This window comes from Zonotrichia leucophrys, chromosome 2, assembly GCF_028769735.1.
Source record: "Zonotrichia leucophrys gambelii isolate GWCS_2022_RI chromosome 2, RI_Zleu_2.0, whole genome shotgun sequence".
Taxonomy (NCBI): domain Eukaryota; kingdom Metazoa; phylum Chordata; class Aves; order Passeriformes; family Passerellidae; genus Zonotrichia; species Zonotrichia leucophrys.
Genome location: NC_088171.1, coordinates 6,460,788 through 6,487,008, shown reverse-complemented (window position 1 = coordinate 6,487,008; position 26,221 = coordinate 6,460,788). Strand labels below are relative to the sequence as shown.

At 45.9% G+C, this 26,221-nt stretch overlaps 1 protein-coding gene across 1 annotated transcript in view; it reads left to right on the top strand.

Annotated features, from left to right (window-relative positions):
• The first annotated feature begins 223 nt into the window (after nucleotides 1-223).
• The window catches only part of ACVR2B (activin A receptor type 2B), a 103,990-nt gene continuing 77,992 nt past the window's right edge, over nucleotides 224-26,221 (top strand). Inside the window, exon 1 of the mRNA XM_064703853.1 lies at nucleotides 224-402. Coding sequence (XP_064559923.1) covers nucleotides 351-402 — 52 coding nt within the window. The 5' untranslated portion in view covers nucleotides 224-350. The remainder of the gene's footprint in view (nucleotides 403-26,221) is intronic.

Genomic DNA, 26,221 nt, shown 5'->3' with positions numbered 1-26,221 from the left:
CCAGGGAAAGAAACTCTTGGAAAGCTGGGAGCGAACGGTGGGGCCGGGCAGGAGCAGGTCGAACCGTCCGGGTCTGTTCGTCTCCACTGGATAAATTTTGCAACTGCGGAGGAATTAAATCCGATTTTCTTCTTGTTGTTGTTTTTTTTTATTTTTCTTTTTTTTTTCCCACCCCCTACCCCCAAGATTTTTTTTTCTTCTTTTTTTCTTTTTGAGAGCGAGAGAGAAGGCAGAGCCGCGCTTCTCTCCCCCCTCTCTTTTCACGCGCTCGATCTTTTTTATTTTTATTTTTGTTTCCCTTGGGGTAGAGGTGCACGCGAGGAGGGAAAAAAAAAAAAAAGTAAAGGACTATGTTTGCTTCGTGGCTGACTTTCGCCGTGCTCTGGGGAACTTTCTGTGCAGGTAAGAGCCTCTCGGCGTGTTTACCTCCCTCTCGGGCTCTCGGTCGCGTCTCCAAATGCAGAATTGAATGGGCCGTGCGGTTCTTTGCAGCCACCCTCCAGCACCCTCCGAAGCACAGCACCCGAGCTGGGGAATCCCCCCACCGCTGCATCGCCTTCATTTCCTTTATTGTTGCTATTATTATTATTTTTTTTTTTATTTTCCTTTTCACTCCCTCCCTCTCCGTTTTCTCCCTGCTCGCAGGACGAGCCTTCCCGTGCTGCTTTTTGTTCCCTCCAGGCAGCCTGTGGGAATTCATGGCAATGTAAACACGGCGCGATCTCGAGGAAACTTTGCAAAAATGGGCATTCACTCCTGGGGCGGGGGCGTGGGGGACAAGCCGAGGATGTTGCGGGAGGGGGGCACAAGTTGGGAGCAGCGGGAGGAGACCCGGGCTCGCTCCGGAATGCTGCGGGCTCTCTCAGGTAGTGGCCATGTGTGCGCTCCGCTCCTGCCGGGCTGCGCTTGTGTAACTAGGGGAGGGTGTGGGGGACCCCCCCTCCATCCCAAAGGGACCCCCCCCGGTTCCCCTTTTCCCCCCCGGGACGCTGCGATCCCATAGGGTTAGCACAGAACGAGCCTGTGGGGGCTGGCTGCTCCGTGGGGAGCGGGGAGAAAGTTGGGGAAAAGGGGGTGTGTGCGGCGGGGGGTGCCTGGGGAGCATCCCTCCGGAGGAGGCTCTGCGGGCGGAGGAGGGTGTTTATTTTGTAATAATCATCCCGTTTATTTTACGGACATGGGCTACAAACTTCATCATCTCCATCCTGCGGGGTGCGCGCTGTGCCGGAGGACGCGGGTGGAAGTTCGCCCAGAGCCCGAGCGCGGCCGGGGGAGTTGGAGGGGACGGCGGGCAGCTCTGGGGGACGCGGGTCGGGCTCTCCGTGGGGCGGCGGGAGCGGTCCGTGGGGCGGCGGGAGCGCTCAGCCCCTCTGTGCTGCCCTCGAGCACCTGAACACGCGGGCACGCTGGAAATCCCCGCGCTCCCCGCTTTCCCTCCTTGTTCTAATTATTCCTTATGTTATTGTTGTATTTCCCCTATTCTTTTTTATTGCCGCCGCGTTTTCCTTAGGAGAAGGCAGTGCGGCAGCAATTTTGCCTCCCCCCTTCTTGCCTGGTCACCAGGATCCCCCCGGGGCTGAGCCCCCCGCCCGGCCCTGGGCTGTGCCTCGTTACATCCTTAAATCCCTTCCATCCCCGGCCGGGGCTGGGGGGACGCGGAGGGGTCAGGGCCGGGGTTGGGGGGCTGTGTGCGGCCGGGGGGCTCAGGGCGCGGGAGGCAGCGATGCTGCAGCCCCGCGATGGGCAGCCGCGGAGTTCCCGGCGCTTTGGCATCGCCGTGGTACGGGTGGGGGCCCGAGGGGTTTCCCCGCGGATCCCGGTGCGGATCCCCCGGCCCGGGGAAGGCGCTGCCCGGCGGGGCCGCGGGGGGAGCGGGCGCGGAGCCGGCCCCGGGGCGCTCCTGCAGCCGGGCTTCCTTTGTTCCGAGTGCCCATTAAATATGCGCTGCCACCGCCTGCCTCTGCCATTACCCGCCGTGCCACAGCTTCCTTATTTTTTTTTAAGTCACACCAAAAGTGAGTGCGAGCGGCAATAAAAAAAAAAAAAAAAAAGGAGTGGACAATAAAAAATTAAAAAAAAATTAATTTCTTAGCGAGCAAAGCCAGCTCGGGATTTTTTTATCTGATGGCCGGGACACTTGTACGCAGCTTTGTTTGCATGTGTTGGGAAGGGGGATGTGCGCGTTTGTATTTACATAGCAGCGCTGAGCAGAGCAGGTATTTTGGAAGGAGGGAGCGGGGGGGCTGTGTGTGTGCCAGCAGCATTCCTGGTGCTCGGCGTTGCTATCATCACAACAGCTCTCCTGGCTGGAAAATTCTATTATGTGCATAAAGGAGATTTATGGTCAATGTATTTTCTTTCCATATATCTTGGAATCCTTTTATCTCGGGTGATTCAATAAAAGAGATGGCTTCCGGATTTCTTTTTTTGTTTTTGGTTTTGTTTTTGGGTATGGCGTTGGGTTTTTGTTTGGTTTGGTTTTGGTATTTAACCTGATCCTATGGCTGTGTGCACAGAGTGGCTGAAATCTAAGTTGGAGGGGAGAAAAGCAATTGCTCTAATAAAAAACAACACCCTGAAAGCTTCTTAAATGTATCATGATATGAAAAAGATAATCTGACAGGGCATACCTATGCTGAATTTTTCCTCACCCCCCTGAAAATACAATAAAGAAACCCCAGAAAATGAATATAATTCTGTTTATATGGAAAGGTCCTTTTGAATCACTAAATCAGTGCATTAGAACCATTCTATAAATCCCTCCCTCTTCTAAAGCCTTTCTTGTGATATTTATGAGTATTTATCAACGTGATCTTTATTGCCCAGTTTTTCCTAAAGCTGTTCAGTAAAAAAAAAAAAAAAAAAAAAAGAAGGAAAACAAGCTGAGATACCCAAAGTTGGAATGTGTTGCTGGGATTCAGAGCACTGGGCTTTGCTCAAAGTCTGCCTTTTGTGTGTGTACATGTTAGGGCTCTGTGAAAGTGGTGGGCTTTTCGAAAATCACTTAACCTCCATTGTTGATGCTTCTCATCTCTACCTTGGCTGGATGTAACAAAGCAAGCACGGGCTGCTGTTCTATAAAAAAAAAAAAAATCTGTCACGCTCAGTTTTTTGGAATATTGAGGATTCGTTGAGGAAAACATTATGTTTATTTTTAGCCCTTTGTTTGCAAATTCTCTGCAGCCCAAATGTTCAGAAATCATGTTTTAATCGACGAGCTTGAGAAAATACAGAAGGTGTAAAAGGATTTGTCTTGCAGAATGCATTGCTAACATGTTTTCCAAGCCATTACATTACTTTTATTTTGGTGCAAGTTTAAGTAATGCCATGCAGCAATGAACTGTGTTGCGAATGGATCTGGTCTCCTCTTTCACTGTCTTGTATTTATTCTCTTGTGCTTGAGAAAGGGAATAAAACTGGCTTCATTAGCTTGCTAATTAAACACAATGAAGTGCGTGGCCCAAGGTTAATGGCAATGGCCTTTAAAAACACAAAACTCTTGAACAGGTGTTTTGGATATATATTTTTTTAATCCGCTATCAAATCTAGATAATTACACCACCGACATAGCCACTGTCAGAGTTCTGTGGAGAAGAAAATGCTGTGTTAGAGATGCCAGCCATCAGTGCATTAGTTTTAGTGACATTATTTATAAACACCTCTTCACGTCCTGCACAACCTGTGGTTAACTCCCCCCTCTCCGTTTGGAAGCATCTCCTGCATCCTCCCTTTGGCTCCTGCATTAAAAACCCTGGATCCCTGCACCAGAGTGAGGGTTTAACCCGAGCTGGGGAGTTGATTAAAGTATTTACAGGCTGGAATTTCTGCCTTTGCTGGTGCCTTTGAGCAGCCCGTGCTATGGGAAGGAGCAGCCGATTAAAGCCGAGGGCTCACAGTGCCGGTGGAGCTGGAGCTGTCAGCAGCCTCCTGTCCACTCTGCTCTCCATCAGCTAAAACATGCTTGTCAGGCTTTTTTGTGCTCCCTGTGACGCAACAGTTGTGGACCTCCCCTGCTGGCACTGAATAGATGGTAGGGAAGAAAGAAGCAGGCCAACCTCACTGGTTTTTCTTCCCCCCCCTTTCTTTTTTCTTTTCTGTTTTGTTGTTGTTTTTGTCCTCCTCTCTCCCTCCCACCATTCTCCCCCTTCCCCATGCACACACTCCTTGCTTTGCAGATCAGCTCCCTGTCTCCACTGCACAGGGAGAGATGGAAGAGAGAATCTTTTGAAATGTTGGTGATGGGATGATGGGACCAGCCCAGGAATCCTGCTGCTGTGCTCTCCATGGTGTGGGTCCTCCTGCAGGTGTAAAAGGAACCAAGGAATGCTAATCTTTTTTGATCAAGGGAGAAGGAGATGGATGACAGAGATTTTTTGAGGCTGAACACCTGTCAGGGCTGTGCTTATGTGCTCTGCCCAAAGGCAAAGTTGCCTGTTCCTAGAAAGCCATGCCACCTTTAAAATAAAATAACTAGAAGGCAAAGTTACTCCATTTTTGGGGCCTTGTAGCAGAAGGTGTTTTGGCTGTCGTGTTCCAGGACCTGCTTTTAGGAACATTTCTAAAATTTAGTGTTAAAGTAGTTGTTTGTGGTGCTGCACTAGAATAGTCAGAATTAAATGGGATTTCAGGAGCACAGCACCTTTCAAGCCCCATGAAATGTTAACAGAAATGACCTTTCTATCAAACACACCCAGGACAGTGGTCTAAAAATTGTGATAGTGTCTTTGTCACCCTTTGCTTCTGGCTCTGCAGGGCATGGCAAGGAAGGACACTGATGCTCTGATGTCTCCTTGGAAATCCGTGTGTCCAGCCCTGTCTGCTGGCACTGGAGAAGTGTGGCTGAAAATTGGGAAGGGTGTAGGAACCTTCTGGAGCTGAGCAGTGATCTAGACCCAAATGAAAGCCCTGAAGGGATTGTGCCCCCGGGCAACTGGAGAAGTGCTTGTGCACTGGGAAAGTCTCATGGAGGCAGCTCGGGCAGTCAGGGTTGGTCAGTGCCTGCTGCAGAATTGGCATTTTCTTGCTAAATGGGCAGGAGGAGCAGTGTCACTGGGGCAGGTGGGTGAGTTTCCCAGGTCCTGAGGTGGGCAGGGAGGTGGGCAGTGGGATGGGCACTGAGGTGGGCACTGGGGTGCTGTGCCTTGGCACCCCCACAGCACCCGCGCTCCAGCGCTCTCCCTGCAACCAAACCTTGTGGGAACTCGGGAAATGGGAACCATGGAGTGTAATCTCTGCTTTAAAGAGGTGTTGTCTTTCTCTTTTATCCCTCCTTGGCCTTTGATTTTAAAGCTAGCAGGGGAGTGTGATTTTCCTGCCTGGCCAATAGCGCTGCCTGGATCTGAATTATTCAGTGTAGCACTTGGCATTCTGCACCCTGTTCCCACTTAAGCTCTTTTTCGCCTGTTCCTTCATGTGGAGATTTTCACATCAGTGAAATTGGATGTGTTTAAGAGAGGTGTTTGTGGCCAAAGCATTCACCAGTATAAGCTCTACTCTTCCCCTTCCCTTTCCCCTCCATTAACCATTGAGGATCAGCTAATGTCTAATCTCTTCTCTTCATTATTACTTCATTCTGAAATGATTTTGTATGTCATTAGTCATTTGTTCCTTTAAGGTATATTAGAAAAATATACATCACTCCCCCCCAGCCTTCTTTGTAAGGTTTCTTGGAGCCACTGAAGTCAGAGGGGCAAAGAAGTAAATTAAAAATGAAACATTCTGAAACGTTCTGCCTGTGTATTCTGCAGACCCAGCACATTTTATGCTTATATTTGAATATAACTGTTGGTCTTTTTCACCAGTTTCATGTTCTTTTCTCTCTGTCATCTTCCTCCTTTACCATGGTATAGCTTCAATTCAAACTTAAAGAGCAGCAATTGTCAGTGTACACTGTAAAATAATAATATGCTTCCCTCCAGCACACAAGTGCCTCTTGTTTTGCCAGTATTTGAATCTTTTACTCTGGTTAGGTTATTGCATGTGGCATTGGTCCATCACGCTACTTAAGGAAAAAAATCTGTTGCTGGTGTCTAGGTGCCTCAGAAAAATACTGCTCCTCTTTTTGCAAAGTGTAGAGAGAAGGTCCCTGCCCCAAAATCCCTGAGCAGAGGGGCCAAGAGAGAGAAAATTCTGCCTGCAACCTCTCCCTGCTGCATCACCAAGTGGCTCAACCAAGGTCACACCCAATATTTTGTACCTGTACTGAAAGAATAATCTGCATGAAGAAATGTTTCTGTCTGGGGTAAAATTTGGCTTAAACCTGAGTATGCTCTGTCGATTTTATGTGATTTTTTTAAATTTCTTTTCTTCTGATGGCTGTGCTGGAGGTGGTTGGTGCATTTTTACTCTTGGAGAGATCCTTTTCTCTCAGGCTGGGCTGCCTGCAAGCAGGGACTGGCTCATACAGGTGTGCAAAGAGAAGCACAGAGGGAGGAACAGCCTGATGTGCCTGGCTGGAGGAGGATGTGAATGCCCCGTGTGAATGATGAGTTTCTCATCAATAATTCCACAATTTCCACCTTGGTGTGTGTTTCAGCTCAGATTCAGTTTCGGGCTTTGGGGGAGCTCTGCTCAGGGGATGGCACAGCCCTGGCTGCAGAGCAGGAGACAGCCTGGGCCTAGAGCACCAGTTTTGCCTTCATGATGGGTTTGGGCTGTATTAAGGAGCTGAAATAAAGCTTTGAAAGTGTTTTCTGGAAGTGAAACTTGTATCTCTGGGTGTTTAATCTGGGAACATAAAAATTTACCAGTTATTCCTTGGTGGGAGTGACTTCTCTGAGATCTTGAAGTCAAGGGCAAGGACATTGCTTCCATCCTCTGGGGTCCATGGCTGGTGCTCTGACCACCTCATTATCCTTTCTTGTCCACCTGGAATTAAATTTGCTGGGAAAAATAGAATGTTCTGGTAATTTTGTTAAACCAGAAGTATCATTTTGGGTGTTTTTTCTCCTGTCTGAGTCTCATAGTAATGTATAGTGTATGAATGCCTCCTCTTTAAATAAAGAGAATAAAGCACATGAAAAGATGCAGTGCTTTACAATCTCAGCTCCATTAATTTTCACTCAAGTGGATACTCAGGCAAATTTAGATGTGGATTTTTGAACTGGACTTCTCCTGTCTAATAAGTACTTTTGTGTGACAAAGAGAGAGGAAAAAGGTGCTCCTGGGAGCAGAGGGGGTGAGTTAATCCTCCTCCAGTAAAGCTGGAAATTGAATGTATTGCTGTCAGTTTTATAGAGAAATAAACAAAACCTGGGGGAAATGAGTGTGTGTCTGGCACTTTCTGGACCAACCCCAAGTCCCAGCCTGTGCTGAACGAGTCCCAAACCACAGCAGCAAAGGCTGTCATTTTAAAAATTCCATAGTAGCTGACACTGTAAGGTCTTAGGTGCTGTGACTGCTTCTGCAGGTTTTTTTTTTTTTTAATTATTTATTTTTGTTATTTAAAGCTTTTTCCCATTATAGAACTTGTTTTCTTAGTGGTAGCAGAACTTGAAATTTTCTGTGTGGTGCCAGTAGTGCTAATGCAATGCTTCTTCCTAATTTATTTCTCTAAGGTGTGAGATGCTAAGCCTTTGAGTGGATGAGAGGGATAAAGTTAGCTCCATTTGTGCCTGATCTATCAAATGGTCAATCTAGGTCGCTAACTGTTCTTTTCTTCGACATTTGGCTATTTAAAAATGCCTCGTGTAATTGGTGCAACCTCTAAAATTTGGCTTTTAGGAATATTTTGCTTATACATAATTTACCTCTGCTGACTGCTTTGAATTCCTGGGGAGGGAGGAATGCAGCCATGGGTCTGAAGTGAAGAAATGTTCAATCAAAACTCGTCTCTTTTTTGTGACTTTTAAGAAGTACTTTGGAAAATGAGAATATTGCAGGGTTTTTAAGCCCTTTTAGTGCTGTTCTTATGTTTTGCAGTCTCTGGATTGCTACTGAGGGCTGGTGGCTGTTGCTGCAGTTTGGCTGAGCTGTCTGCAAACTCCCCCCTCCAGTTTGCTACTGATACTTTCTTCTTCTGGGAAAAGAGGGAATTTGAGCTTTGCACAGTTGATGTCCAGGCCTTTCTCTGAGGCAGCAAGCTGAGCTTTGCAATAAGAAAGTTCTAAGGAGGCCATGGCACTGCTTCTGCAAGAGCCAGTGAGCTTTGTAGGCACTCAAATGTGGGAAGGCACTGGCTTTGCTTCAGACCTGGGCATTGCCACATGGATTTCCAGGTGTTCCTTACTCAGCAGAGAGAAACTGCAGTTGGCTTGGGATGCAGCTGCCCAGCAAAGTCCAGATTTGTGGTGATCCTGGTGGTGGCCTGTGATGGTGCTCACAGGGGTTTTCAGATCGGGGAAGAGATGAGGATCTGACTCCACGTTTCAGAAGGCTTGATTTATTATTCTATGATAGATATTACATTAAAACTATACTAAAAGAATAGAAGAGAAGGTTTCATCAGAAGGCTAGCCAAGAATAGAATAGCAAAGAATGATAACAAAGGTTTGTGGCTCAGCTCTCTGTCTGAGCCAGCTGACTGTGATTGGCCATTAATTAGAAACAACCACATGAGACCAATCACAGATCCACCTGTTGCATTCCACAGCAGCAGATAACCATTGTTTACATTTTGTTCCTGAGGCCTCTCAGATTCTCAAGAGGAAAAATCCTAAGGAAAGGATTTTTCATGAAAAGATGGCTGTGACAGTAGCCTTGTCCTCCATTCTTGGGACAACAGAGCCATGGCAATGTGACCTCCAGGCTCCCAGCTCTCTTCTTTCTCCAAATCTTTATGTTTTGGGGTTTTATTTCCCCTCAGTATGGGGAACAGTGGGATTTGTCTGGCCACTTTAGTTCCTGAGGGTAATTAATGGGTTAAGAATGCAAATTCCCCTGTATATTTGCAGGCTGAGAAATTCAGTTGTCCTTGGGTTTCTGTGGTGAGAGTATCCAGTTACAGCCCAGCAGCAGCCATTGGGCAGCTCTTGGGTGAACAAAAGTTTGAACTCATAATCCTTTGCTTTCACATGCACCCACAGCTTATCAGGCACTTTTAGTTTTATAGGAAAGCTTCTGTTAAAGCACATTCTTACACCTGGGGCAAGGCATTTTTCCAAATACCTGTTACAGTTGTGCTGGAAAACACTCAACAGAAAAGTGAGTTTTTGTGGTGGGCAATAGGCACTGGTGCTGACACACCTGGAGCAGTGCTCTGCTATGAAATTCCTTTTTATATAAGGAGCTGGAATGCAGATGAAGCTTAGCACAGCCTGAAGCAGGATGGGATGGTGCTTTTTGATGCTTGGTGCTGCCTTCCTGGGATGCTGGCTCTGGTAGCTGCCAGAGATGTGGAATTCAGGTCTGGGGAGGGTTCTGGAGCCATGGCAATACCATCTCTGAATGGAAGCTTAGGTGGAAATGCTGCCATGGGGTGTGCCCTGACACTGAGCTGTCTCATCCCTGCTCCTGGGCTTCCTTTGAAATATTTCAGAGACAAATGTCTTAAAAAACCCCAAACCAAAACACAAATCGTAACTTCCTCTCCGTCGAAAAAGCAAACCTCAGAAAAAGGCAAAGAATCCCTCCAACAACCCAAAACTCATGGAAATGAACGTTTTGATCTCATTGCTGTTATTTTACTGCCATAGGCTCTTCCTCAAGCTCCTGGAGCATCTTTGTAAAGTGAAACCATGAAGCTGGGCCCTGTGGAAGGGCTCAGTAATAGCAAGAAATTCCTGTGTAGGTTTTAATCACCTTTTACAGTGTTTGAAACAACACAGTGTCCCTCCAGTCCCAATTTCCAGGCTTCTTTGGCTCTGTGATAAGGACCAGCAATGCCTGATGGAGCCTTCTGATGAGCACACTTGCTGTCCCTGGGTGTTCCCTCTCCTGGGTGCAGCATGGTGGCACAAAGCTCGTTCAGCCTGGATTTTGCTGGATGTTAAAAAGAAAAAAATGGAAAGGGAAAAACACCCAGCCACTGAATGTGCTGTCCCCAGGGCTGCTGTCTCTGATGCCCTGACACTCTGCCTGTTCACATTTGCTGCAGACTGGCTGCATGTGCCCGTTCCTGGAGGGTATTTTATATATTTTAACATTTATATTGTGCCTTAGATAACTGTGGAAGTCTTTAAGAGCTAATTTTTATTGCTGTAGAAAGTTTCCTCTAGATACATAGCTTCTGTTGTCATCTAATGGGACAGAGTTAGTGTTGCTAAAAGCAAACACGAGAAAATTTTTTTTTTCTTCTCTTAATTGGTAATAGAATTTCCTTTCCCGTGCAATCGTGTAGGGATCGACTGCTTATTATGTAGCAGCTAAAAAGAAACCCTCCAAGGTAACTGTGAGCCTCAGAGGTAAATGAGATGCAAGTGTATCTGTCTGGGTAACTGTGTCTGTGGGCTCCTTCTCAATGAATCCCTGGTGAAAGAAGAGACCCTGGGCGAGGGACGTGCCCTTCTCCTGCACCCAGAGCCGCTCTGATGATATCCCCAAAGCTTTTTGTACATGGAAATCATGTTGGAATGAGCTAACATGCACAGCTTTGAAGTGTGGCACAACAAAATAAAGATGGCTAAAAATAGGCCTGGATATGAAAGGCAAAAAAAGTGGGAGAGGGGGGAGCTGAGAGTCGTTTTCCAGGCATTGTTGATAGGATTTCAGGGTCCCGAGGAGGGGAGATGAATGTCTTTCTGTTACAGGAACAGCTGCTCTCTGTCCATCCGGATCCAGTGTTTGCCTATCCGACTCATAATAATTAAACAAAAGAGTTATTTCATAGCAGCCTTGGTGGAGGATTTATGTTGGGATTTTATCTTTTTCAGATTTATACTTTTCTTTGTCTAATTCAGAGAAATATAAAGTTAAACCTCTCACCTGGGCTGGGGCTCAGCCCTCATCAGATCTGTTACAGCTGTCTGGTGACTGGGCCATTCAGAGCTGTATTAATTAAACAAACCAAAAAGAAAAGAAATAAAATCATTAAGCTTCTCTATTGCACTTGTTCTTTGTGAGCTTTGTGTCCTGAATGTGTGATTCAGGTGTTAGTAGCTCCCTAGTATGGCCACTCAGTGCAACATGCAGATTTCTTTTCCTCTTTCCTTTTACTTTTTACTGATTTCCACTCCCCTGCCCATCTTGAGAGCTAGGAGGTCTCTTGACTCAGAGAAGGGACACAAAGAAGTCTCAGATGCAAAGTGTAGCAGCACTTTGGGAATGGATCTGCACTTTGGGAATGGATCTGCATTTTGGGAATGGATCTGCACTTTAAAAATGGATCTGTGCTTTGGGAATGGATCTGCGCTTTGGGAATGGATCTGCGCTTTGGGAATGGATCCACACTTTGGGAATGGATCTGCATTTTGGGAATGGATCCGCACTTTGGGAATGGATCTGTGCTTTGGGAATGGATCCGCACTTTGGGAATGGATCTGCATTTTGGGAAGGGATCTGCACTTTGGGAATGGATCTGTGCTTTGGGAATGGATCTGTGCTTTGGGAATGGATCCACACTTTGGGAATGGATCTGCATTTTGGGAAGGGATCTGCACTTTGGGAATGGATCTGTGCTTTGGGAATGGATCTGTGCTTTGGGAATGGATCCACACTTTGGGAATGGATCTGTGCTTTGGGAATGGATCTGCGCTTTGGGAATGGATCCACACTTTAAGAATGGATCTACTTTGTGGGGCTTTATTCTTATGCAGTTAACCAGCAGAACCCCTTGGTGTGGGTCAGTCCTTGTGGCAGAGTGAGGCAAAGTTTCCTTACCTGGTACCTTCTTGTGTATTCAGCCACAAATTTAACACAATTTAGGGTTGCAGCCTCATCTTAGCAGAACTCTTCCACCACGTTCTGTCACTGCCCCCGTGCAGGGTTTCCAGAAGATTGCACCTGGAAATTGCTGGTTTTCACTTCTTTTCATCACAGATTTTTTAAAAGGCATGCTGAAGCTACCATTCCTTGAAGATCCAGGCTAGAATTTACCCAGTGCTGAAGCACCACAAGCAGCTCCCTGATGTCCAGGGCTCCCATCACAGGATCCTTTCCCAGGTTTTAATGGGATCCATGCCTCCATGTAGCTGCCTTTTGAACCCTGTCTGTTAATTTAATACCATTTACCCCTCTCCAAAGGAGAGTGGGCCCAGTTGGATGGTAAGGTTAAAGCCAGAGCTGTGCTATGTTTATATTAATAATTTCTACTGGTGAAATATGGATCTGAGACTTTGCTCATTCATTTAAACCTCGTAGTTAATAGGCAATAGTGGAAATGTACCATGTGCATGATTATTGCAGTGACCTGATTTCACATGCACTTCTTATCTTATCTGACTTCTGATAAAAAAAAAAAAGAATTATATATAAAATTGATTTTGGGAGCCCTGTGAAGGAGAAGGAAACCACTTATTTCAACCCCCAAATTCCTCTGAGCTGTAGAAACATTGTCAAAGTAATTGTAGCCTTTTCAATTTTTTTTCTGCGTAGATTTCTTTCTGTGTAGTCTCAGAAAAACCTGTGCTCTGTTGATGGATGTCACTGGTTTTTTTTACTTGTGACAAATATCTCCCAAGGTATTGTTTGAGTGATGTAGAATTGGTTCATGTGTAAAATTCCAGCTTTTCATGAATACTTTATCACGAATATGTGCATGCCAGGTTTTTCTGGATTAAGGTGTTATACCTTTAGAGGTTTGCTGTGGGATATCATCTTAATCATTTTTTGCTGTAATTTAATCACCTTAATTAAAACTGCATTGAATTGTGGAAAGTAATTTGGATCTGGAGAGCAGTGGGGTTCATATTTGTATTTTTTTTTGTCTTGTTAGATGATGGTAATGGTCTTGGCAAGTTTCTGCTAAAAATTAGCACAGTGTATAAAAACTCATGTTGCCAAGTTAGTCCAGTATTTCTCCAGCTAATTGTGGCCTTGAAGGGTACAATAGAAAAGGTCATCTTTGTTAGAGAACTGCAGGCTTCTCCTGCGAGACAGAAATCCATGTCCTTATCAAGGATGAAATCTTGGCTCCTTGGTTACACAATTGAGCTTTGCTATAATTTGGACATCATTAGGCTCTTTATTAAAGCAGAGGAACACTCTAATCAATCTTGGTGCTTTCTTTTCTTAAATGTACTTCTCTTTCTGCATTCCTGTTATGGCTTCCCTTTCTTTTCCTGCTCCATGAACCCCATGAAGGAAAAGGGTCTGAAAAATTAAAAGTTGCTGGTTTTCCTCTTTTTTGGGGTGTTTCTTTCCCTGAAAGCTTCTGATTGTGACAAGGGTTATGAGAGCAGGATGTTCAACCTCCTCATCTTGCATTGAGACGTGTGAGGAGACATTCTGGAAACAGCAACCACTCCGTTTGGTTTGTGCTCTTAAACAATAAAAAAAAGACCCATAAAACTCCACAAAACCAAAATTTATTAGTGGTTGGCATTGCTTTTGCTTTAAACACAAACAAAAGGGGTTTAATTGTTTTTTTGGTGGGAAAAAGGCTCCTACCCAAGCCAGATTTTTTTCTGTGGCACACGATCACGGGGCAGAATTGTGGGGGAAAGAAAGAGGTTTGTATTGTGCTTTTATCCCTTTTTTTGTGTTCTGGGATTTGTTTTCATTGGGATGTTGGCACTCCCAGGAACATATTTTTGTGGCTCTGACTTGTGCATTGTAAAACATAGCCAACGCTTGCCATTTCTTTGTTTGTGTGCTGTTTCTTTAACCAGCAGATATTTTTCTAGTTGGATAGATAAATGGATTTTTCCCAGTTACTGGCAGTCAGATCTGATTTTGGCCAGCTATTATAGTTAGATCTGTGCTTCAGTAGAACTTCCTTCTCAAGGTTTTGAGTCTAGAATTTGGTGGCTTCCATCACCTCTGTTTGGATGGATGATGTGACAAACACTGAGTAGTTTTGCAATCAGTCGTATATGTGCTGTGGCTCTGCTCAGATAAAAAATTACACCTTTGAAAACAAGCAAAAACTGGAAAACAGACTGTGTTGTGCTGTTAGCTCTATCCAAGGATTTTGGTATCTAGCAACTTCTGTTCAGGAGTCCTGTTACTTTCAGTTAGATCTGACTTTGCACAGCTATTATAGTTAGATCTGTGCTTCAGCAGAGCTTCCTTCTCAAGGTTTTGAGTCTAGAATTTGGTGGCCTCCATCACCTCTGTTTGGAAGGATGATGTGACAAACACTGAGTAGTTTTGCAGTCAGTCCATGGCACTGCTCAGATAACACATTGCACCTTTAAAAACAAGCAAAAACTGGAAAAGAGACTGTGTTGTGCTGGCAGATGGAGAATGCTCTATCCAGGGACTTTGGTATCTAGCAGCTTCTATTCAGGAGCCCTGTTTTCCCCTGAATCTGCTTGCAGGGGCTCCCTGCTCGCTGTGTGATGCATGCTGAGTTGGAATCAGGAATGGGCTGTGCACCACCTCATTTACAACCCCCTGGCTGGCACTTCCCCAGTTGCTGCCTAATGGATCCCTGTGCTCTTCAGGAGTTCTCCCCTGCACTCCCTGGTTGGTGCAAAGATTTGCTCTTTGGGTAATGAGGAGAACTGAATGGTTCTGCTCTGGAGGGGTGAGCCTCCTTGGGCTGTGAGTTTTTAATGAAAACTTCAGGTTATGAATGTGCCATCATCTCATTGCCGTCCCTTGCTGCGTGGCATCCTGTTGGTCTAAGGTAGTTTAACTGTCTCCAGCCTAAATTGAGTACTGCTCTTGGTATTTATAAACTCCACAACTGTTAAACCAAGCCAAATCTCCCATTTCAGCAATGGCAGAGGGGTTGAAGACAAGGAGTTGTCTCTGAGGAATACATTCTATTATAGGTTGGGTATAAATCAACTTCTGACTTGTGGGTGTTGGGAGGAAAATTTCCTTGGGGACTAGTAATCCAGAATCAGCCTCCCATAAATCTGCTTGGATCTTCTCCTGGAGCGTGTGGAGCTGCTGGAGAGCTGATTATGGATGTAGACCATGGGTCTGGGAGTGTGAAATACTGCTGCTCACCCCCTTCCATCACCACGCTGGACAGACAGGTCCGAGGAGCAGATTGTTTCCAGTGTGGTAGAAGCGATGAGTTCATTGTTCTGTCCCCTCCCTCCCTCCAGTAAAACTGCAGACTTGGCTTTAGATATTGGGACTTGAAAGCAGACAGCAACAAATATAATGAGGTTGTTTTTGTTTTCCGGGGTTTCAGGTGCAAGTATGCACGTTAATCATGTTTTTGTGCTTTTCTGTATTTCTTTTCCCCTTCCTTGAGGGTAGAAAATATTTTTCTTTAAATGAGAAGCAATGTTTTACATCTTTTAAATGACCCTGAGGGATGTAGCAGCAAAAATCCAGCTCCTCATGGGGTAGTGAGAAATCCTGGGAAGGAAGAGCAGGGCAGGAGCTGATGCCACCATATCTGCAGGGACAGGTTGGCTCTTGTCAGCTGGAGAGAGGCAGTGTTTGCCTGTCATTGCTTGCTTTCTTCAAACAATGGGTGTTTTTGTTGTTTTATGGTACCACCCTGCTCTCTTGGTGCTGCAGGATCAGGCACCTCCTTTAAGGTGTTGGAATTGTCCCTACCTCATGTTGGTCACCTCCTTTTCACACCTGTGTCCATCCTGGTTTGCCCAGGGCTCAGATGCAGGGTTTACAGGGGGAAACACTGTTTACAGCCAGCTTCTCCTAATGGGAAACATGGCCAGTAGCAAATGACACCTGAGCTTGGTTTGTGAGCCTTTATTGACCTTTTTCTTTTATCACTTCTCGTGCAACTTGCCTCCTTCTCTCATTATTTGGGTTGTTTTGCTTTTTGTTTGTGTCCTCTCCACCTCTCTTTCTCTTTACAAGAAGTTGTCTGTTCCAGCTTCAGTAATTGTTTCCTCGCTTACCAGAACAAAAGCAGCTGAGCCTGGTGGATTTTTTTGCTTGTGTGTGTGCAGGGATTTTGCCAGGGTGTTTTTACGGACACTGCTGCTGAGCTCATCAGCAGTGCTGGGTAGCAAAGCCAGACTCTGGCACAGATTAGATATCTTTACAGATTTTTATCTGTAGGGAAAGGTGTCCTGAAGTGAATCTTCACAGTTCAGGAGAGGAGAGGAGGGATGGGGCCTGTGGGCAGGGACCCTCTTGCAGCATCTCCATCACTGCAGAGATCATCCTGCTGTGATGATCCTGTCAATCCTTCTGTGTTTGCAATGAACTCTTCCCTTCCCCTCCCCAAGTGCCTGTTGCTCCTCACAGCTGGAGGAACCTACCTGGAACTGGAGAAACCTGTCCCTGCTCTTTTCCCCACTGAGGCTGAAATCCTCTCCATTGCCCAGAGCAGCTGTGGCTGCCCCTGGATCCCTGGAAGTGTCCAAGGCCAGGCTGGATGGGGCTTGGAGCAACCAGGAAGGTGTCCCTGCCATGGCAGGGGATTGGAATGGGATGATCTATAAGGTTCCTTTCAACCCAAACCATTTGGGGACGAGATGATCCATAAGGTTTCTTTCAACCCACACCATTTGGGGATCTTCTGGCTCTCTCATTGGGAGATAATTCTGGTGACAATTTGCAATTGGTCTATTCTTCTTAAAACCTTGTCTGATAAAAGCTTTTTATTTATCTGTCTCCTCAGTAAATGTTCGTGGGTGGATGCTTACATGCTTACAATGCTTTTTGCTTATTTCTTTTCCTCTTCCTTGTCGACAATTCCAAGAGCCCTGGAGGGGAGCTGAATCAATCCCTCCAGCTGGAGCATCCCCTGTCCTGGGCTCATCCTCTTCCCACCAGGATCACACTTGCCACATTTTTTTTTTGAAGTTCCTGCTGTGATTAGATCCATTTTGGCTGCAATTTATAGACATTGCAGAGTCCTCTGGTGTGGCACTCCTGCCTCCCCCATCCCCTGGGTATCTGGGACACTGTTATCTCCTGCAGCTCTTGCTTGGTGGAGGATGAGCTGTCAGGAGATAGATCCCAAACAGGCAGCAGGTAGCTGGACTGAATTAAACTGAGAATGCCCTACTAACCCCCTTCTCCCTCCCCTCGTGTGTTTGGAAATGTCTTTTATCTGGACTGTAAATTAAATTATCATTGTTGATGTGGCTTCAAAGAAGCAGCAAGAATGAGTTGATGGGAGCTCTTGGGAGAGGTCTTCCACAAAAGCCTCCTCTTAGTAAAATATTCTGGCATCTTTTTTTCCTTTCTTCTCTAATTTTTTCAAACTTAGAATGGAAATAATAATTCAGTGTTTTCAACTTTCATGATACATTTATAGAGAAATAAAAGTCCTATAAATGTCTGATATATTATCTCTTCTTGCAGGCTTCATTGTAAAAATATTTATTGAGGTTTCATGGGCTTAAAGTGTTGTGGTCAGCACCATGAATGTAATGGTTTTGTTTAGGTGTTTCTTCTTCAATGGCACTTAAAAAAAAGCCCCAAAACCAAAACAAAGCAAGAAAACCCTCATAGCTTGTTTCTGGCTTTCTGCTATTTATTTACCACAGATGAATCTGAAAAGGAAAAGCAGCAGTTCCTTTCTCTTGTCAGAGCTGATGTAGCACCAGAAAATAAGTGTGTAAAATAATACTTGGGTTTAGTGGTGTACTAAGTTTGTTTAAAAAGATAAGGTATAAAAGGAATAGTTCTGTGAAGGATGTTTGTCTTTCCTTTGTTGTTTGTTGGGGTTTTTTTGGCGGGGGAGGAAGTGTTGGTTTTTATTTGTGTTTTTGTTTGGTTGGTTTTGTTTGGGTTATCACAGTTTTGGAGCTTCAGAGGGTCCAGATCCCAGGGAAGAGAAGGAAGGGGAACATGGAGCATTGACACGATTTAGAGAGGAAGGAGTGGAGCAACGGGAAGATTTGCAGGAAGAGAGACAAGGCAGCCTCTCAGTGCCTCCATTATTTTTTGTTTGTCCTCTTCTGCCTCCGGATCTTGATATCACATGACTTAACATTGACAAATGGAGCACTTAACATTTAAGGATGGAGAACTTCTCCTGTGGGGAAAGGCTGAGAAAGCTGGGATTGTTCAGCCTGGAAAAGAGAAGACTTTGGTGTGATCTTATGGTACCTCAAGGAGCTGCAGGGGAGCTGGAGAGGGACTTCTGGGGAGGGCATGGAGGGATTGGACATTGGCTTTAAATTAAAAGAGGGGGAATTTAGGTTAGATATTAGGAACAAATTCTTCACTGTGAGGGTGGTGAGGCCCTGGCACAGGTTTCCTAGAGAAGCTGTGGTTCTCCATGGATCCCACCCCTGGAAGTGTCCAAGGCCAGGCTGGATGTGATTTAGAGCAAGCTGGCTCAGTGGAAGGGGGAGGCTGGAACTACATGATTTTTAAGGTCCATTCTAACCCAAACTATTCTATTCTATTCTATTCTATTCTATTCTATTCTATTCTATTCTATTCTATTCTATTCTATTCTATTCTATTCTATTCTATTCTATTCCATTCCATTCCATTCCATTCCATTCCATTCCATTCCATTCCATTCCATTCCATTCTTTTATTATTCAAACAATTCTATTCTATTATTTTATGGTGTCTACATCTCATACACATCTGTTTATCCCTCTGCCAAACCCTTCCTGTTGAAATGTTGGTTTTCACCCCTTGGGGCTGGACAAGGGACACTGAGGCATGTGGGTGGTGGCGCAGACTGGGGTGTGGACATGCCAGGGGGTCACTGCAGGTTCCCTGGGATGTGAATCAGTGATTATAAAGTAACAGGGAGGTGTTCCTGAGCATTCTCAGCACCGATGCCCCTTTGAATTTCCCCTGGAGATGTTGATGTTTCTTGTCAGATGTGTAGCTGAGAACATGCAGGGGCAGTGGGGCATTTCTGGGTACCAGAGCAGAGCTGGAAATCCCTGGAAATACAGGGGGGGAAAGCAGCTTGAAAGTTATGTAAGTGTCTCAGGCTGATATCTTTTTATGAGCTGTAGCTACCTAAATTTTCCTTCTCTGTAAAGGCATGAGGCTCAGCCCTCTTGTGAGCTGTGGTGGCATTTAGCCAGGCCTGGATGCTGGGGCTGGCACAGATCAGATTTTGGTGCAAGAGACAGACTTTCTGGAAGTGACTGATGAACTAATTCCCCATATTTGTCCCCATGTTTGTTTTTCCAAACTTTGGAAATCTTGCCCCTTTGTTGGCCAAGAAAAGACAAAACCCAATTGTGGAGAGTTTCTGTAACAAAGATATTGCTCCAAAACCCAGCAGTGGTTTCTTGGTTCTTGCTTCTCCAGAGCACATTGCAACTTCTCCTCCTCAAGTGGTTGCAGTGGCTGACATAAATATTTTTCAAGCAAAAAAATAATATTTTCTGCAAAACATGGAGGTGCCTGTGTGTGTGTGCAAACCTTCCATCTGCAAATAACATAACCTGTGTCCTCCCAGGCTTCACCTCAGCTGATCTGTAGCACATGTCCTTCCAGGTGAGCTGGGTAAGTGGCTGGCAGTCAGAGCAGGGGAAGAGAAATCCCATTTGAGGCTGACCTGATGCCATCTGACATTTTGCTTATTTGAAAAGAGGAGTTTTGAAATGGAAGTGGCGGGGCTGGTTTGGAGCTGCTTTAGACCCTTACAGCATATTAATCTTCAGGTTGAATTACAGTCATGTAAAATGAGGGGTTTTTCACTCTGTGGTGAGCACTTATTATTCTTCCATGGGTCTCCTAAGTTTGTTTGGGTCCTTGACAGGTTTGGTGCCTCACTTGGAGCATGTTGGGATGCTGTTGTGTACTTAAACTTGTGCATCCATTCTGTCAAACAGAAACCTCCCTAATGATCCATCTGCTTACGTTTTATGGATGATGTGCTGCATGTTCCCTTGTAAGTGGGACCAATAGATTCTTGCTCCCTTTTTAGCCCTCTGTCATGGAGGAGCTGCAAGTTTGCAGTGTGCTTCCAGGAGGAAGGAGATACCAGTGCATCCTGCCTGTGCTCCAGCAGCCCCTCCCCTAGGAAGCATTCAGCCAGAGGTTACAGAAAATAAACCACCTCTCCATACTGTAATATTTTTATTTTTTAATGGGGTCTAGTATTTTTAAGCCTGGGTAGGACTTTACAACTGCTGCTCTGCCTGGTTTTTTTTTGGTCTTTGCATAACAACGTTGGCTTTGAGGCATGGTGATACTTTTTGTGGAGTTTGTGCCAGGGTGAGGGTTTCTGAGCCTGCCATCCAGCTTTCCATGCTATACGTTTGGATTGTGCCATCAGCAGGCAGCAGATCCCAGCGGCCCCACCTTGGTGTGGGAGCTGTTGGGTGCCCTGCCCTTGTTCCAGCTCCTGGTGCTTGGGCTGGCAGAGCAGGTGCAGAGATGTTTGAGGCAATGGAATGCCTGCCATTGGGAGCAGGAGCTGCCAAAAGATCGTGTTTTTCTCAGTTTTCATTGGCACGTGTGGTGTCTCCAGGAGGAAAGGCAGCGACTTCTCAGTTCATTGCATTTCCCAGAACCCAGCAGCTGGGTGAGCTGGCTGCTCCCCTGTCCCATCCACACCCCCCTGGGTGTGCTGGGGTTGCATTTCTCATTGTGCTCTCTGCTGGGTGCAGCCAGAAGAAAGATCTGATGGTCCCCATCCCATGAGGACTCAGGGAGGGGTGCTCTGCTGTTACACTTTCTGCCCACACCCCTTCTACAGCTGCATCTCATCCAACCTTCCTGATCATCCTGGGTCCCCTTTAAACCACACTGCAACCCAGACATTGGCTCTGTGTGGTCTGTGGGCCCACACCAGCCAGGCTGTGGGGCAGAAGCTGCTCTCCATGGCACTGCTGTGGCCTTAGGGACATCCACACAGGCATCCCCACCAGATGTGTGGGAACCCAGCACATCCCTCTGGCTGTCCAGGATGGCCAAGACCCCTGCCAGGGGGCTCAGAGACCCTGGCACAGAGCCCAAGATGCCCCTGTGGGTTTGATTATGACCCATGGAGCAAATTACCAACCTTACATGAAGATCAGCAAGCCACAACAGTTTAGGTAGAATAATAGTGAAGTTATCATGGGGTGAAAAATAGATTTTTGGGGTTTTTGGTATGGAGGTTCAGGGGGCAAGATGGAGGAATCTGGGCATGTCCAGCCTTTCTCCTTCTTGGCCTCCATCTTCTGCTGTGATGGTGGCACCTACAGATTGGTTTAGAGTAGAAGCTCACTGTCTGACATAGGTGATAGGTATTGGAAAGTGATTGTAAATATTGTACACGTAGTTTTTAGTATAAAAAAATAACACCTCCGTGGGGCTGGCAGAGTGCCTGGAACTGTCCTGCTGGACAGACCTCAGCAGGTCAGGAGAAAGAATTTTATAGCTAAGATACAATAAACAACCTTGAGACTGAGAACTGAAGAGCCCTGACTCCTTCTTTGACTGCTGGGCTGGCAAAAGAGACTTTCTAACACATCTTGGGGTCACTCTGACAAGCTAGAGACCCCGACACAAATGGACATCAGGATGGGCCAAGGGGCTGTGGGGAGCATGAGACAGAGTGGACACTTTCCAGAGTAGAAATCCATTTTGGTTTAGGTGAAATGCACATCTTTGAATCAAGTCTGTAGCTTGCAAACACAGCTGTTGTGAAGTTTGTCTGCTTCCACAAATCAAGCAGCAGGAAGGTGAAGAACATTGGGGATCTGCAGGGGAGTCATCCCAGGGCAGGAAGAAGGCTTGCATGCATCTGGAGGGTGCACATGGTGGTTCTCTCATACCCCTTACGTGTATTTAGGAGAGGCAGTCAGGATTTTCCTTCTAAGAAATTTTGTACTTTGAGTACAAATCCCTGTGTGGAAAAGCTGCTGCTGTCCTGGTAGAATCACATTTGAGAGTGCCATCTAATGTGAAATCACAGCTGAATCAAGATTTGCATCTTTCTTTTTTTTCCTTCCTTTTCTTTTTGGTTTTGTTTGCATTCCTAAAAATCATCCAGACATTTTCTCCTCTTTAAAAGCAGCAGTGCTCAAACCTCTCCAGCTGCCGTTATGAAATGAGTGAGTTATTCCAGCTAAATTGAGTAGATTGGACTGGAAACACTTCTGGAAATACTGTGCAGGTTGTGGACCAGCTGTTGGCAAAACCAGCCAGGGTTTCATGCACATAGTGGGTCCCAAAAAAAGAAACAGCATTTTGCCATAGTGATTTCTCCCCCTCTATTTATTCTGCTACAAGCACAATCCTGCATTTTTTAATTAAAATTTGAGCTGTGTCAGTACCAGGAGAGGGCTGTATGTCTGCAGCATGAAAGGGCAGTGATTTCCTTCTCCATGGCTGGTTCTTGTGCCTCCATCAGGCATTTGGTGACCTGAGACAATGGCATGTGTGAGGGACTGAGTGGGGAGAACTGTAGCAGACATCTTTTCATAAAATTTTTTTCTTTAAGATTTTCCCTTCTGGGAAGCTGAGGCTCCAGAAAAAGTATGTAAACAATGGTTATCTGCTGCTGTGGAATGCAACAGGTGCACCTGTGATTGGCCCATGTTGGATGTGTATAATTAATGGCCAATCAAGGACCGAGCTCTCTCTGGGACAGAGTTGGAGAGAGCTCCTTTGTTATTCATTCTTTTCTATTCTTAGCTTAGCTAGCCTTCTGAGAACTTCTCTTTCTATTCCTTTTTAGTATAGTTATAATGTAGTATATATATATATCATAAAATAATAAATCAAGCCTTCTGAACATGAAGTCAACATTCTTGCCTCTCTTCACCTGAAAACCGTTGTGACCACTGTCACAGAGAGCTGTTTCTCCTCTGATGGCAGAGTTTTCCTTGTTTTTCCACCCCCCTGGTGAGGTGATTCTTCCTCTGCTGCGCTCAACTGGTGGCCCAGCAGCAGAGAGAATAGAGGAAACGTTTGCAGTGATTGAGATAGCTCAGGAGAACACCCAGAGGGGAGCAGAGGGGTCCACTGGGGACAGGCACACCCGTGCTGATCCTAATCCGTCCTGGCACTTGTGAGCATCTCTGTTTCCCCTCATGGTCTCTGCACATCTGCCTCATTCTAATGCTCTCAGGCCCAGCCCAGTGTCTTGGAGATTTTGTGCCTTCCCAAGAGTTTATCTGAACCCTTAATTAGGGCAGGGTTGAGCACTGAGGGCTCTCCATCCTCCTCCTCTGCCCAGCATCTGGGGCAGGGCTGGGGGGCTGAATGAGGGTGAGCACAGGACAGCCACACAGGTTTATGAGTTTCTCTTCTCTTGGATGTATTGTCAAAAATTCCCCCAGCAGCATCTGCTGTGGAGTTTTATCTTCTTTTTGCTAGGGATTAAATGTATGAGATGGTATTTCTTCTTTGGACTAGGATGTTTGTTAGTTTTTAGCTATATTACATTCAGCTATATTACATTCTCACATCTTTCACTGGGAAGAATATTATCATCAAGAAAAATGGAGAGAGTAAAATTCTTGTGTGTGAAGCATATGTCCTTTTTGACTCCTTAAATATTTCTCCTTCCCAGTTTGAGTCTCCTCTTAATCCATCAGGTTTTCAATCAGGCACACACAGTGAGGAATTTTGTTCTTGTTTTCTTGCTGCACTTGCTTTGTTTTCTGCTGTCAGGTTCAGCTGGAGGCAGCTGCTCTGCCCAGGATCAGCAAAACCCAGACACAGCCTTGCCACCACTGCTGGGGTGATCTGCTGAATGAATCCAGATTTAATCATGCTCTCAGGGGTGCTCAGCTATTTAGGGACACAAAGATGATTGAAGGGACGCAACACCATCTCTCTGAGGGAATTCTGAGAGATTTGGGATTGTTCAGCCTGGGGAAGGCTCTGGATGACCTTCAGTGTCTGAAGGTGGCCTGCAAGAAATCTGGAGAAGGTCTTTGGACATGTAATGATGGGAGAAGGGGGGATAGTTTCAAAATGAGAGAGAGTAGGTTTAGATTGGATATTGGGAAGAAATTCTTCACTGTGTGGGTGACAAGGCACTGGTACAGGTTGCCCAGAGAAGGCCAATTTGGATGGGGATCTGGGTATCCCTACCCATGGCAGGGGGGATTGGAAATAAATAATCTTTAAGGTCCCTTCCAACCCAAACCATTCTAGGATTTCTATGATATTTGAACATAAAGGGGACCTTTTCCCCAGGTTATCCTAAAGGGAAAATCTCCAAATGCTTTGAAGTGTTGTGTTGAAGAGTCTGGAACTTCCTCCAGCCAGCTGACCAAGAGGGTGACAGAGCTGGGCAAGTGCTGCTGGCTGCACCCATCTGCTGCTGATGGGATGTTCTGAGAAGTTCTGAGTCCTTAGAACCACTTTGAAATACTCTTTGCAGATTGAGAGGTTCCTGTCTGCACTGAACATAGCATCTAAAACCAAAAGAAGAGGTGGATGCCAGCCCCTCTGTCCCTCCACAGAAAACCTTGGAAGTGCTACAGATCCTTGAAGGCTTGGCCAAAGGCTTGCTTCCATTTTGATGCACTTCAGCAGGAGTGGGATACTGGGGGATTTGGCAGCTCATTTCTTGTGGCAGAGTGGCAGCTGTGAGGGGCAGACTCCCACAGCTGCCTCTGCAGCATCCAACTCAGGTTTTGAAGTGCTGCTCGTGGTCTAACACAAACGTGGCTTTCAAGAACATCTTTAAACTAGGCCATACTCTGATTTTGGGGAGGGCCAGGTGATGGGGAGCTGTGACAGCATCCAAGTAGGCGTGTTGTGCTGGGATAGCAAGAAATTTCATCTTCCTTCCTGTGCTGTGAAATTTGCTGGAGATAAGGCACACACAGTGTTTGTGGTGACATGCTGAGGTGACCTCCCTGTGGGTGAGAACCCTCCTGCTTTTCCTCTCTGATGATTTCAGAGGGGTAGAGCTATCATGCAATTGTTACCTTGTGATAAAAATAAAAATTTTGGGGAAATTTTACTCTTTAGCTGCTTTATCTTTGTTTATTTTGCTGTTTGAATGAAAACACCTCATTTCATAGTGCTGTGTACGGAGTCAGAGACCCTGCATTCCTTGTCTGGAACCCAAAGGCACTCAGGAAACTCCCAGGAGAGCTTGATTTGGGTAAAGTGTGCTATGCTGGGACTGTGCTATGCTGCTGCACTGCTTCAAAATGCCATGTGCACTGTGGCTGGGGATTTTTGCTGGGGACTCCACGTGCTTTGGAAAGCCCTGCTCTGCTCCAGGCAGGAAAACAAGGACCTGAGGGGGCTCAAATTGCTGTGATCGACCTCGGAAATCCTCTGCCTGGCTGTGCTGAGTGAAAGCCTGGCTCTTGGCGTCGCTGGGGAGGGATTTCACCCTTTGGAAACGTTTCAGGACCATGAAATGCTGTCCCTCCCTGGGCTGCATTTTCCCCCTGCCCCCTCTCTCACCAGGGGAACTTTTACACCGGCTAAAATTTTCCCTTGTGCTTTTCAAATCTGCATGATCAGCACAAATTGCTTTATCTCCTCTCTCTCTCTCAGGTGTAAAAAGCCATTTTGAGTGGCCAGCGTGCTTTCCAAGGAGTTATTTAAGCACAGTAGGTCATCGATGTATCGCACATATTACGGCCATGCCTTGGCATTTGTTTGGCGTTTGTAATCCAACACCCAGCTGCTTCGGCCTCAGACTCCAGGCAGCTATTTAGTGCTTCAGCTTGTGCTGAGGAATGCATTGTGGTGCTGTTTACTTCATTACGTGCAAGGCTCAGATGGAGTACAGTGAGCTTCAGTTAAAAAAACCCAACAAGCCTAACACAACAACCAAAGCTGAAAACTGAGGGTAGAAAATAGGTTTAATGTAGATGTTAAGTCAGGGTAGAGGGACCCAACAGAGAAAATTTGGGTGCATTCTGCAGTCATTGCAAGCATTCTTGCTGATGAAAGCAGAGATTACTTACAGTGCAATAGGGAACTGCACCAAAAAAAAAAAAAGCCCCATCTACTCCTCTGCTGCAGCTGTTCTGTTGCTTCTCCATCTCTGGCTGAGCAAAAAGCACTGGAAAACCCCACCCCAAGCAGTAAATGGGGCTTTCCTCTGGGAATACTCAGCTTTTGCTGATCCTGATCTAGGTTAACGTTTCAGTTGCAGAATTTGGATGGTTTCACCCAGCATTTCCCCCTCCCCAACCCCTCCAGTGGATTGCCATGGGGTCAGTCGCTCCGCTCCTTATTTTGTATCCAGTGAAAGTGTGTGAAGCCAAGGCAAATTCATTACGTGTAGCTGGATAATTAGGATGCTGCCGGTTACGTAAGGGCTGGTAGTAAGCAAAGCTTTTGATCAGCTGATGAGGATTTTGCACGTATTCCTGCTGAGGCTCTCTAAGCCTGCCCGGGGGTG